This window comes from Chanodichthys erythropterus, chromosome 12 (assembly GCF_024489055.1).
Source record: "Chanodichthys erythropterus isolate Z2021 chromosome 12, ASM2448905v1, whole genome shotgun sequence".
In the NCBI taxonomy this organism is placed as follows: Eukaryota; Metazoa; Chordata; class Actinopteri; order Cypriniformes; family Xenocyprididae; genus Chanodichthys; species Chanodichthys erythropterus.
In genome coordinates, this window is record NC_090232.1 from 48457306 (window position 1) to 48472393 (window position 15088).

General features: G+C 35.8%; 2 protein-coding genes across 2 annotated transcripts in view; one reads left to right on the forward strand and one right to left on the reverse strand.

The window, feature by feature from the left end:
- The window catches only part of LOC137032414 (B-cell receptor CD22-like), a 299667-nt gene that overhangs the window by 94742 nt on the left and 189837 nt on the right, over positions 1-15088 (forward strand). The window lies entirely within an intron of this gene.
- Positions 1-15088, reverse strand: part of LOC137031522 (complement C3-like) — a 185117-nt gene that overhangs the window by 35863 nt on the left and 134166 nt on the right. Inside the window, exon 30 of the mRNA XM_067402529.1 lies at positions 13872-14030. Within this exon, the coding sequence (XP_067258630.1) occupies positions 13872-14030 (159 nt within the window). The remainder of the gene's footprint in view (positions 1-13871; positions 14031-15088) is intronic.

Below are 15088 nucleotides of genomic sequence, written 5' to 3' on the forward strand. Positions count from 1 at the left end.
CAGTCATGCTCCATTAACACCGTCTGTCACAGACACGAATTGCATTTTTAATTTCACCAAGCTGATTGCACTAAAAACCCCTGCAGTAATCATGCTTTCAGTCCATTTCAAGTTTGATTTTGACGTAACATAAAGTAGATATATATCTAACTGGGTGATCTGTTTACTTACTTTTCAATTAGTCTTCCCATTGACGCCATCATTTGTTCAGTCAAACCTACGCGCGGAACGTGCACGTCAACAATGCGGGATTTATCGCACAAACCAATCATATCCAATCACAACCAATTACATCCAATCATAGCGCGATGGAGACATTGCCTCCTCTCACGTGACTTTTCCCTATTCATTCTCAATTACCCCCCACAAAACCCACCGCACGCCGGGGGTCTGATGATTTTAAATGGTTTCCTATGAGACGAAAGGGAGGCATGACTCCATAGACTGTAAAGCATGACTCCTCTGTGTAACTTTACCTGCGGGTGTCGCTGTTGGGCAGTGTTCCTTAAGAAATACGCGTGACTTGCGCTCTTTTTAATGTCATAATTTGTAATATTTGTGTTGTTTTATATGTAATATGGATTATTTTCTCATCCTATTTTTTTTGAGGAGGCTCTGCCTCCCTTGCCTACTCGGAGGAAACGCCCCTGACACACACACACGCGGAATTAAAATCAGAATTTATTAAATCCTTTTCATTTTCTCATTTTACAACATTTAATTTGAAACATTTTTAAACATTCCATATGAGTCCATCTTGCCGGGTGTTAAAAAGTAACACTGAAGCAGTGTTAAAGTTAATGAGATAATTGATTGATGATTGAGTGATTATTGACAATTAGTGGAGACACCTGATGATAATAAGCAGAATTATTGAAGAAAAGGGAGAAAAAAGGTGTTAATTAATATTTTATGAATGTTTCATTTCAAGTCACCATGAAAGAGGTCAGCGTTTGCTTTAGTTGGGCTCTTGACTCTTTAACTTTTATTATTAATTTTTATCTGGCTGCTCCAACTTTGTGTTTGTAAAGTACATTTGTTATGGTCAGAGAAAATATGATCTGGTCACAATATAATTTGATGATGATATAATCATCATGTGATGGCCTGATGTCATTTAGAGTCTAAATCTCTGACTGTGTGCTTAATGTGTCGCTTTAGTATTAATCATTGTAGTCCTGTGATTTTACAGCTTGAGATCCAACAATAATATGGCTTTATTTTGTTTAAGAATAATACATTACGCACTGAAGCTTCAGTGTTTAAACACACACAGACATCAAGAATCAGCATCTGATTCTCAAGAACGGTGACGATAAATAAATACAAAATACTGACAAACAGATCAACTCTGAACATCACAAAACAAGCTACTGTCACAACAAAACAACAGAAAAATAAAGCAAACATGAACAATCTACGAAAATTACAGGACAATTCAGCTGCATAATTTATTCATACAGCAATGCATGATGGGAGCCATGGATGAGTTTTGATTGGTGGCTCCCATCATGCACTGCAACATGAAGCACTTTGTTTGATTGTCACCATTGTTGAGGGTCATATGCTGATTCTTGATGTCTGTGTGTGTTTAAAAAACAACCCTTTCAGATTATAAAATCTCAAGTGATAACAGAGATTTACTGCTTATTAACATCAGGTGTCTCCATTAATTGTCAATCATCACTCAATCATCAATCAATTATCTCATTAACTTTAACACTGCTTCAGTGTTACTTTTTAACATCCGGCAAGATGGACTCATATGGAATGTTTAAAAATGTGTTTAAAATGAAATGTTGTAAAATGTGAAAATGAAAAGGATTTAATAAATTCTGATTTTAATTCAGCGTGTGTGTGTGTGTGTGTAAAATATATCTATCTCATTAGTCAACGATTGTACGCTGTCAAAGCCAATTTTGTTCCCTTTTTGAAGGGTCAATTTTTGTACTGTTAAATAAAGGTACAAAATTGTCACCAAAGGTACAAAACTGGTCTCTTAAGGTACAAATCACAAGGGTACAAATTTGTACCTTTGTACCATTGTACCCCTAAAGGTACAATTATGTACTTTATTTTCTGAGAGTGTAAGCAGAAAACATCAGCTTAGCACAACTTGCATAAATGAGTTAGGAATACTCACAAAGTGTATTTTACTTGAAATGATTTAGTTGTTTAAAATAGTAATTCTGAGTAGTCTATACTAAAACAAGTACATCTAAAGTAAATGATTAAGTATACGATACAAATTTGTTTTAAGTTACTGGAACTCTCTTGTAAGTGTACAATACTAGACAGGCACTTGTTAGTTCTACATACTATTCCTATTTCACCTTACTTGGTTTTTTCAAGGCAATCGGTCTGCATGATTTTTTTAAGGTTTACTTATTGGATTTTACAGTGTAGAGTGCCATTTAAATTTACAAACTAATTTTTATTATATGCTAATAATATGAGCATATCATTACTATGAACTTATTTCTTTCGAGTTCAATACAAACATTTTAACCCCTTAACTGTCACGGTCCCGCTGGCCGGACGCCTCCCAACCAGCACACCCATGTTTAGCACATGGTTTAGCCCAGATGAAATGAACACTACTCAGTGTGAACACTACAGGTTATTAAATGTAACACTGAATCAATGTTGGAGTTAATGAGATAATTAGGTGATAACGAGCAGAATCACTGAAGGACAGAGGAACAACAAGAACTACAACTTCAGCCACAGCCTTCGATGAAATCAACTGAAGATAAAAGACATTAAATCTCTGAAGATCTGATTAAACAACTCCACAAACAGCATTACCAGCATTACTAACCAGATTGACTTTATTTCTGACAAACATCTACAAAAGTTGTTATTGAGAATTACCAGAGGTTTAGATGTTGATGATTTGTTGAAAATAATAATATTGTTTGATGTCACCATGATCAAGGTCAGTCTTTGCTTTAGTTAGGCAGTTTTACTCTTGACTTTATTAGTGTTAGTTTTTGTGTGGTTGTTGTTGCTCTTTGTTATGCGATAATGACAAGAGAAAATGTGGTCAGCTGCTTTATGATAAGAATATAATTGTCATGTATTGGTTTAATTCACTGATCTAATGACTGAGATTTATATGAATAAAATGTTAAGTTTGTGTTGGATGTCTTCTAGAAATACAATGATAAAATGATTTTAATCAGAAAAAGCTGTAGGTGTTTTAAAACACATTGTACACTAAACACTTTAAACCTCCGGCAAAACTTTCTCACACACAGCCGTTGTTGAGATTCATAGGCTGATTCTTGATGTATATTTGTGAGTAAAGCTCAGCGTAGTTAAAAGTGCTTAGTGTACAATCTGTTTTAAAACTCATCCAGACTTTCTGATTAAAACTTTGCTGGATCTTTACGTGAATCACAATAAAACAGAATTTGTAAGATATTGCTCATATGAAACTCAGTCATAAGATCAGTGAATTAAGCCACTACACAATGATGATATTTTTATCATGAAGCAGTCACAGCATCAGATTGTGTTTCTCTTGCTTTTCTTGCTACAACAAACTCAGTTACAACAGCCAGAGAAACTCTAATATTACAACAACAAGTCAAACTGCCCAACTAAAGTAAACACTGATCACCATGATGGTAACATAAAAAAAACACAAAAACAAATTTCAATAAAAAATCAACAAAAAATAAGAGCTTCTGTATATGGAGTTGTTTAATCCTCTGCTGAGATCTGGAGAGATTTAATGTCTTCTTTTATCTAAGGCTGCGGCTGAAGTCAGTTGTAGTTCTTGTTGTTTCTCTTTCCTTCGTTCATTCTGCTTGTTAACAGCAGCTATAATTCTCAGTCATCACATAATTAATTATCTCATTAAATCCAACACTGATTCAGTGTTACATTTAACAGCCTGTAGTGTTCACTCTGAACAATGTTCATTTCATCTGGGCTAAACCATATGGGCCCTACATGGATGTGCTGGCTGGGAAGGCGTCCCGCCAACGGGATCGTGGCAGTAAAAACAAAAAGATTTTTACTGCACCAGCAACTACACAGTCACCATCTGTTAAATAAAACAACATGCAACATATCACCAGTGTCTCTTGATCTTCTCCTGAACTTAAAGCTGCTGTAGGTAACTTTTGTAAAAAAAATTTTTTAACATATTTGTTAAACCTGTCATTATGTCCTGACAGTAGAATATGAGACAGATAATCTGTGAAAAAATCAAGCTCCTCTGGCTCCTCCCAGTGTTCCTATTGCCATTTGCAGAAATACACCGCTCCCGGTAAGAAACAACCAATCAGAGCCAGGAAGAGTGTCTTAGCAGTGTCAATCAAGCTCGCGTGCGCGCTGATCTCACCCCTCCCATGCACAGCGCCAGCGCATACAGGCTTCAAGATTACCGGTGTGCCGCAGCTTTGCTTATGGCGGAAAAACAATCCAAACTGCCAATTCCTCGAGTGGCACCTGCTCATAAAATAAAGAGGGGTAAACAGAAAAAGACAGATGACGATGATAAAAAAGCCAAAAAGAAAGAATTAGATAGAGCCCGAAATAAAACGAGGGTAAATATCGGAGCGGCTTTTCCGAGGTGGAGGGAGCTATCCCTGCTTGATTTGTTTAATTTTTTAAGAACTACACAACTAAGATAATTTCAAAACAGGACTGACAAATTATGTATGGCATGGTTTCTTGTAGATTTCAGGGTGGTCCTTTGCATATAACATCGTTTTATTTCGCCATAAGCAAAGCTGCAGCACACCGGTAATCTTGAAGCCTGTATGCGCTGGCGCTGTGCATGGGAGGGGTGAGATCAGCGCGCACGCGAGCTTGATTGATTGACACTGCTAAGGCACTCCTCCTGGCTCTGATTGGTTGTTTCTTACCGGGAGCGGTGTATTTATGCAAATGGCAATAGGAACACTGGGAGGAGCCAGAGGAGCTTGATTTTTTCACAGATTATCTGTGTCATATTCTACTGTCAGGACATAATGTCAGGTTTAACAAATATGTAAAAAATATTTTTTTCACAAAAGTTACCTACAGCAGCTTTAAGCACAGGCTCTACTCTTCAGCACAATGGTGACCCACAAAACTAAATTTTACAGTAAACTACTGGCAACAGTGTTGCCAGTACATTACTGTTTTTTAACTTACAGTTTGTAACTGTTAAAATACATTTTGTGGGTGTGTCTTTTTATCTTGCATCTTTAACCCTTTCAACCCCACAGGAACATCCTCTAGTGTCCACACTACAGAGTAAAAGTAACAATGATGCTGTTGCAGTGATATAATTAAGTTAATATTTATGTGATGATTGAGCATTAATGATAAACACCTGCTGTTAACAAGCAGAATCACTGAAAAGAGGAACAAGAACAGAAAAAATACGAGCAGAAACTACAACTGTCTTCCAGCCATTACACATTATTACACTTATTACTTACCAGATTAACTTTATTTCTACAAAAGAAAACTCATTGAGAATTAACAGAAGTTCAGATGTTGATATTTTGGTGAAAATGTTTGGTTTGATGTTACCATCGAGGACATCAGCGTTTGCTTTAGATGAGCTCTTTACCCATGAGCTTTTAATATATCATTTTTTTTTCTCTGGCTGTTTAAACAATTCATTACACATAACAATCATATATCATTTGATTCACTGAATTCATGCTGTTTTATCCATTGTTACATTATTAACAGACTAATATTTTTCATTGTTGCCACTGTGAAACTACAGCAAGACTTCCAACAACAATCAGCTAAAAAGAGTTTATTTTTAAACACCATGAACAAAAAACAGCTGCAGCATTATTTAGACACACACAGATATAAAAAAAAAATCAGCACATCAATCTCAACAATGGTGGCAATAAAGCTGCATAATTTATTCATGCTGCAGTGTATGCTGGGAGTTTTGTACTATGCTGGCATCCAGCATGCATTGCAACATTAAACTTTTGGATGTCACCATTGTTGAGATTCATATTCTGATTGTTGATGTCTCTGCTGTGCAAGTTAAGCAGGAGCTCAAAATATTTTATATTTTTATTTTATATAGACCCTTTTACTGTTTGTACACAATGATGACATAGTATGCACGTGCATTTTGGCAACGGAAGTGGTGTTGTTCCCCAGTGGTTCTAACGTGTTAGCAACTCCGAAAGTTTCATATATATCTGCAGCTTCGCGAGCGGATTAAGCAACACAGACAGAGAAAGTTATTTTAAAAAGCTGACTTTATCTAATGGTATCCGGCTACCAGATCCGTGTAGTGGAGTGGATAGAAGACGTTAGTAGATGGCCAAATATACAGTGGCCAGATATATATACATAAACCAGGGCTCTCAAGTTTTGAAGACAGGCAAAAGTGACATCTCCAACCACATGACATGATTTTTAAAGTGACCAATAACATCGACAATGTAATACACTTTAATTTATTTAGTGCTAATAAAATTATTAAGCCTATTTGGAGAGAGATGTTTAATGTGACAAAATGTCAGTCATCGTGTGATAACGAAAATACAAGTAGGTCTAGACTACTTGTCCTGAGCAGTGTTGTCAGTGAACAGGCTGTAAAACTGTTGGCTAAGTTCACTCATGAACTTAGCCAACACTCATGAAAAACTGATGCTGATTATCTGGGAAACATTATCTAACAGCATTGTTTGTCAAACAAGTTGTGAAATTGTTGTAACATTAAAACAGGAGATCGTGACTTTGTGCTCAAAGTGATGCTCAGAGCTCCAGTGTTTTCCTCTGTGGGTGAACGAGGATGGTGAACAATTCCAGGATATGCTTTTTTTCATTGGTTGTTGCGTTAAATCTTACCCAGATACAATAGTGCTATTTTCTTATTGGCTACTGTGTAGCCTCTTACTTTTTTTTGATTGGCTGATAAGTGACAGGCTACTCCAGGGGAGATGCGCTTGATTCCTGCCTGGCGCGGTGGCATATTAAATATGAAAAATAGTTTTTCTGCATATGAAATACAATGTGTGGCGGGAGTGCTTGACAAAAGACCGAAATGAGCGACTGTCACGCTCAATGCGTGACACTTGAAAGCCCTGATTAAACTTTCGGAGTTGCTAACACGTTAGAACCACTGGGCAACAACACCACTTCCGTTGCCAAAATGCACGTGCAACGTGGGCTGTAAAAGTGTCTATAAGGACTTATATATTCTCCTTAATAACTGAAATGTTGCTTGTTTGTACGCTGTGGAATCACAGATATAATACAATCAATAAAGATAAACTGCCCATTAAATCAAAGACTACACACAGAAAGAGATCAGTGAATTAAACAAGTCCAAGATGATTACAGAATCATCACAACAGCCAAAACACCTGATCAACTTCATTTTGGCCTTTTCCTGCTATAACAAATGTGCTTTATAAACACTCCGTTACAGCAGGCAGAGAAAACTAATGTTAAAGAGTCAAGAGCCCAACTAAAGCAGACACTGGTCACTACGATGGTGATTGCAAACTTCAATAAATTTTTATTTTCAATAAAACATCCAGAGGTGTAAAGTCCAGGGGTCAGAAAGTAAAAAGTCCTGCCATATTTTTTATTCCACCCACTGAAGCAGTGTTAAAGTTAATGAGATAATTAAGTGATTAATTGAGTGATGATTGACCATTATTGAAGACACCTGATGATAACAAGCAGAATCACCAAAGGAGAAAATCACTATTTTTAAGTTACCATCGTGGAGATGAGTGTTTGCTTTAGTTGGGCTCTTGACCCTTGACTTCTTAATATTAGATTTGGTTTGGGCTGTTGTAACGGAGTCAAAACAGCCAGACAAGCAAAGAGAAAAGATGTTCAGGTGGTGTTGGTTATGTTTTCACATAATCATTATTTGATCTGAATCACTGAACTCATTTAGTACTCATTTACTCTGAGTTAGATTTACATTATTAATTACAGCAGAAGATGCATTGCTGCATAAATAAATTATGAGCTGAATTGTCTTAGTAATTTCTTTTATTCTCATATTTTATTTTTTTTCTGTTTTATGTGACTTTTTAGTAGCTTGTTTTCTAATGTCATCTGTTGATCAGAATATGTTTCTTGTCACCGTTGTTGAGATTCACAGGCTGATTCTTGATGTCTGTGTGCGCCTAAAAGAAAGATCTTCTTTTTTTTAATCAGAGCAGCTTTTTAAGACATACCTTAGAATTATATAGAAAAAGCTGATCTTCTGCTGTAGAATCACAGTGCTGCTATAATCAATAATGTAAAACTAACTCAGAGATTGGGCTCTAAATGAGTTCAGGTCAAATTATGATTATGTGAAAACATAACCAACACCACCTGATCATATTTGCTTGTCTGACTGTTACAACTCAGTTACAACAGCCCAAACAAAATCTAACATTAAAAAATCAAGGGTCAAGAGCCCAACTAAAGCAAACACTCATCTACATGATGGTGACTTAAAATTGTGATTTTCTCCTTTGATTCTGCTTGTTAACAGCAGATTACCTTCCTGGCACATTTAATGTGTTAAAATCATTAACACAATGAATATGTCAAAATGAACACAAGTCATCCACTGATGAAGAAAGAGGCACAAACTTGCTTAACCCTCTGGATTCTGAGGCTGATTTGGGGCCTGGAGAAGTTTTGACATGCCCTGACATTTGTGCTTTTTTCAGTTGTTCATAAACATATTAATGACAAAGGTGTCATTACACTGTATTCAGCACAAACTAGGCTACCATAATATGTGAGGAACATGTATGCACATGTTTGTGTTTTTGAAGGAATAACGTTTATGTGTGGTTATTGAAAAAACAAAAAAATTAAGTCACTGAAATAAGGCCAAAAATATATATTAAATCTGTGTTTACAAGACTTCTGGGTATTGGGGGTTGTAGGCTAGAGTTTTTGCTTCAAAATTATGTAAAAATTATAATGCCTACTTGTTCATATAAAACAATATATTGACTTAGTTTTTGTAAGACACTTTTTGTCAAGAAGCACAGTATGCGTGGAGGCGTGAATCATCATGAATAATGGGTGATTTACACCTGAGAAGACAAAAGAATCGCATAAAGAACCTCTAATGGTGCTGCATATTAATGAGGCCTTTCAGTCAGGTAGGCTGTGAAAAAAACCCTCTGTAATCATGTCTCAGCTCAATTTAAAATAATGGTATTCTATTATATTCTTTAAAATGTATTTCTGTGATGCAAACAGTCTGAATATAGGTTTTTAGTTTAAAAGCATTCAAATTTGGAGAAATATTGATGGATTGATGTCAATTTTCTATACAGAGGAGTTATATTTATTCTATATTCATTGTTATCACTATGAGCGCTGGTGTTTTCAATTCATACTTGCAGCCGGAGGGTGCTCTGTACACCTTTAGTCCACAAAGTATTCTAAAGAAGAAGAGGACATTTCAGGAATGGTGTTTTCAATTCATACTTGCAGCCGGAGGGCGCTCTCTGTGCACATTTAGTCCACAAATTATTCTAAAGAAGAAGAAGAACCAGGAACTAACTGCATGTCTTCTAGAGCTTGCTAACCATGGCTTTAACATCCAGATAAACACTTTTCAAGACAATAAATACACGATTGAGATGATGAATGCATGTATTGCTTCTGAATTTGCGTCTGAATAGCGCTGGCTCCGTGGGCGTGGCTGCATTAGCAGATAATGAGCTGAATCACGGATTTCTGACATGTGTCTCTTTTCATACAGAATTTTTGTTTTCGATTTGACTTACATGATTTAAAACCTGACATTTCAACGTTTTTTTAGACATAAGTCTAATTTTTTTGTGATTAGTATTCACTAAGTTATAGTTCATTTTCTGAGAACTATCAGATTAAACTTTGTTCAGAGGGAGAGGACAGATAATACATCATTTTGCAAAAAGCACAACATTTTGTTTTTACTCTGAGTGTATACAAATAAAAGAAGATATTCTATAGTTTCAATTGATATATTACTTATGTCTCTATGACAAAAAATGACGGAGTATTTTAAGTCTGTTTTGCTGCAATGTGAAAAAAACCTCAGGGAGTTAACGGCTTGCGGAGTGACGTAGCAGCAATGTGATTGGATGATAGTTAACACATGTTGTGTTGGACACAGTGTTGTTTCTCTCTCTCTCTCTTCCTCTCTCTCTCTCTCTCTCTCTCCACAAGATCAACTTAAATTGACACAAAAATGTGTTAAAATAGCCATAACACAAAAAATGTGTTATTAATTAACACATCCTTTTTGAGAGTGTAGGTGACAGTTTACCCCGCTAGAAATTTTACGTTCCCAGAACATTCTCAAAACAAGTGTTAAGGACGTTGTCTAGTAATGTTCCCAGAACGTTCAGAGACGGTCACGATGTGGAGTTCTTTTAAAGGGGTTGGGGGACGTTATTTAGTGGACCTTCAGGGAACATTCAGGACATTCTGGGAATGTTTAGGGGACTATTTTTTTATACTTTCTATAGGACGTTCTGTTAACTTCCCAAATATCCTTATTGTAACGTTCTTATGTGACCATAAAATAACCAAATTGGAATATCCCCCTAAAATCATATAAGGAACCTTGAACTACAGCATTTGGTAACTTCATTACCAAAAGATGACATTTTATGTCCCAAATATTCTGTAAAATGTCTGAATTTTTGTCAATTTTAGAGAACTTTTAGGCAAAGTTGCACAAGTTCACGAGAACGTCGCCTTCTGCGTGGGTGTTTTATAGAAAATAATAAAGTTTGAAGTCATCGTTATGGAGGTGAGCGTTTGCTTTAGATGGGCTCATTTAACATTAGATTTTCTTTTGTCTGCTTTAACTTATCAGTACATGTTCGCTATAGCAAAAAGTCCTAGCGATTTTCTGATCAGATGAGTTAAGTGCTGGTGATTCACTGATCATCACCAAAGGTCTCAAACTATGAATGTATTAACTGTCACTTTAACATTATTAATGTTTTTTTTTTTAATTTATCACACAGACAAGTGGAGAAGAATTGGAGAAAAAATAAAATCAAAACGTTAAGGGTCAGGAGCCCAACTAAAACAAGCGCTTACCTCCATAACGGTGACATTTATAAATTTGATAAAACATCAACACCTCATTAAGAAGATTTGTATGAAAGAAACAAAGCCAGAGTGGTTTGTAATAAGTGAAGATGCAGATATCTAAAGAGATCTGTTAGTGTTTAATGTTGTTTCTGTTATCTAAGTTTTGTGAGGTTACCATTGTGCTGGAGAGTAGAGCCTGTGCTTCAGTCAGTGACTGAATGCATGTTGCTTTATTTAAAGGCTGCAGTAACTGTGTAGTTGTTGATGCAGTAATACAGCAGTTACATTAGCTCATGTATATGCTGTTGTTTTTTTTTTGTCTTTTGTAAGACATTTAAGAAAAACTTGTTTTTGTTTGAGCAGCTACTTTTATTAGTCAACTTCTTTTGACAAGGGCAGTAGGGAGGTTCTGAGAACATTTCTAAATAAAATATGGTTCCCTAAACATTCAGAGAATGTCTGCCAAATAATGTTAGTTAGTTCCTGGCTCCTGTTCTTCTTTATATGAATTTGTGGACTAAAGGTGCACAGAGCGCCCTCCGGCTGCAAGTATGAATTGAAAACACAGTATCCAGCGCTCACAGTGATGACAATAAATACTGAATAAATATTACTCCTCTGTATAGAAAATTGACAAACATATGAGAATCTATCAATATGTCTCCAAATGTGCATGCATTTAAGCTAAAAGCCTGTATGAAATGCCATATAGGTAACATAACTGTTCAGACACTTTGCATCACAGAAATACATTATATTTTAAAGTATATAATAGAATACCATTATTTTAAATTGTAATAATATTTCACAGTATTGCTGTTTTTTCTGTATGTTTGATTTACACCATGATGAGCTTGAAACATGATCACAAAGGGTTTTTTCACAGCCTACCTGACTGAAAGGCCTCATTATTTATGCAGGTCATTAGAGCTCTTTATGCAATTCTTTTGTCTTCTCGGTTGAGAATCACCCATTATTCATGATGATTCACGCGTCCACGCATACTGTGTTTCTTGACCAAAGATGTTTTAGAAAATTTAAATCTCTCTATTGTTTTATATGAAGGAGTAGGCAGCATAATTTTTCCCTCATTTTGAAGCAAAAACTCTAGTCTACAACCTCCAATACCCAGAAGTCTTGTGAACACAGATTTAATATATATTTTTTGGCTTTATTTCAGTGACTTAAGTTTTTTGTTTTTTCAATAACCACGCATAAACGTTATTCCTTCAAAAACACAAACATGTACATACATGTTCCTCACATATTATTGTAGCCTAGTTTTTGCTGAATACAGTGTAATGACACTTTTTTCCATTAATATGTTTATGAACAACTGAAAAAAAGCACAAATGTCAGGGCATGTCAAAACTTCTCCAGGGCCCCCAAAATCCTCAGACCCCTGAGGGTTAAAACTACTCCACATCGTGACTGTCTCTGAATGTTCTGGGAACGTTACTAGACAACGTCCTTAACACCAGTGGGGATGTTCTGAGAATGTTCTGGGAATGTAAAATTTCTAGCAGGACAGGGTGTTTTGAACGTTCCGGAAATATTACAAAATAACATTTTCATAACATTTCCAAAATGATAGAATGGAATGTTCCTCTAACGTTCACATAAACCAAGAAAAAACATTCTTGATACATTAAAAAAAAAACTGGACATTTTCAATGTGTAAAAAACTTTCAGAAATAACATTTTCATAACTTAAAGAGAATGTTCTGACAACTTCTTTTTGTTAGCTGGGGGGTTGTTAGGCTATATATTTAAGATTACTTAGTTATCTTATTTATGGTTTTAATGTTATTAGTTTATATATTTATTTTATGTTTTTGTGTTTGTAATCCATGGGAAAAGGTAGTTCTTGCAAGTTTTTATGTTTTTGTGTGTTTGTTGTATTTGATTGTGAAAAAATCTTCCTAAAAAATCTTTGGGCCTGTTTTCACTTGGTCACTTCACGCGTTTTCTCTGATCGGATAGATATCCGATAGTGAAAACACCAGGTCTAAATGCCCCCGAAACGCACTTGAGACAGATATAAATTCACTCAAACCACTTCAGGAGGTGGTCTGAACAGTTTTTAATGCATCTGGTTGTTGAAACCACATATGTAAATTTAACTCCTCCCAAAAATACTAAAAAATAAACCTGTGAGAGCATGTTATAGATTAACTAATGTTATATCCAGATATGACAGCACTATACAACATGCATCACCGCAGATGAGCAGCTGATTTTCTATTCAGCAACACAACACGCAAAATGCCGCAAATCAAAATGAAAGTAAGTCGCAGGTGCTCAAAACACAAAAATCTTCATTAAAAGTAATGAGACTGAATGATCTTTACCAGTGCTGTTGCCGCTCTCTCCGAATGATGATCGATAAAATGCAGCTCATATTTGTTGATTTCGGTGACGTGAACTCTATGAAATCTGCATATAGCGTGGGAATTGAAGATCGGCTATATTTTGCGGAGACATATTTATGTGGCCAAGTATAAATGCAATCGTTTTTGTAAATCAGATAGCTATCTGATCAAAGAAAACGCATGATGTGACCAAGTGTAAACAGGCCCAAAGACGCGGTTCTTTAGGAAGTTTTATTCGTCCACATTCTTCACAACTTTCCATTCTTTTCTCCTCTTCTTATCACTAGTAAAGCAGTAAAGACATTGCTTCGCTTGTGGCTTATCGACTGAAAATTACAACCAAAAGCTGCAAAATGTTGCGTTGTATATTATATTCCAAGTTGTGTTGTGTTAAAAACAGCAGCAGGGTAATGCAAGTACCATTTTGAACAATTTTGATGAGCTACTCTTTACCTTGTCTGATTGTGTAAGATGCACATTTTCTCTATTAATAGTAAATCTGGAAGGTTTGCTTCTTCCTTCCACTGCCAGCTCCACGTCCAGATTGAAGTCTTGTAGGTCCTTCACCTGTGTGCGATACTCTGCCACAGCCTGGAACACCATGATGGTCGCCTAGAAAGCACAGAAAAGCATTCAAAGACAAGACTCCAGACTGTGACTAAATTGTAATGATGGGAGAAACGAACCCAGATAGCATCAATGATCGAAATAATGTTGAATCAATGTTAATGTGTCAACGGTAACGACAATGAATCAATATCACTTTTGCACCCTCAATTAATGTTAAATCAATGTTAAATTTCAACAAAAAAATCAATGGTAATGGCACTGAATCAGGGTTACAATGTGATGTTGGCTCAACATCATTCTTGCACTCTCAGAAAATGAAACAACTACAACTGACTTAAAACCACACAGCCTGAAATCAACTGAAGATAAAAGAAGACATTAAATCTCTCAAGATCTCAGCAGAAGTTCTTTTTGAGAATTAACAGGTTTAGATGTTGATGTTTTATTGAAAATGTTTGGTCACCATTTTGGTGGTCAGTGGTTCCTTTAGTTGGGCAGTTTGACTCTTGACTTTTTGTGTGTTTGTGGTCTTTGTAACAGTGTTTACCAAAACGTTTACCAAACATTTATTGTTTTCTTTTATCTTCAGTTGATTTCAGGCTGTGTGGTTTTAAGTCAGTTGTGTTTCATCTTCTGAGAGTGGAAGCATGATGTTGAGCCAACATCACATTGTAACCCTGATTCAATGCCATTACCATTGATTTTTTTTTGTTGAAATTTAACATTGATTCAACATTAATTGAGGGTGCAAAAGTGATATTGATTCATTGTCGTTACCGTTGACACATTAACATTGATTCAACATTATTTCGATCATTGATGCTATCTGGGAAGCTTTTCGAAACTTTAATCAATTCACAGTGCATTTAAACAGGATATATCGCCCTCCGAAGGGCACTTCGGAGTGAAAACAATCATGGCTGACATATTGAAGGGTCGTTCCAAACCAAAGTGCTCAAAACTGGCTACTTCAAAGGGCCCTTCAGAATGAATGATTCATTGAATCAATGAATCGTTCAAAAGTTCGGGATCTGTAAGATTTTTAATGTTTTTAAAAAAAGTTTTATCTCATCAGGATCATGTGACACTGCAGACTGGAG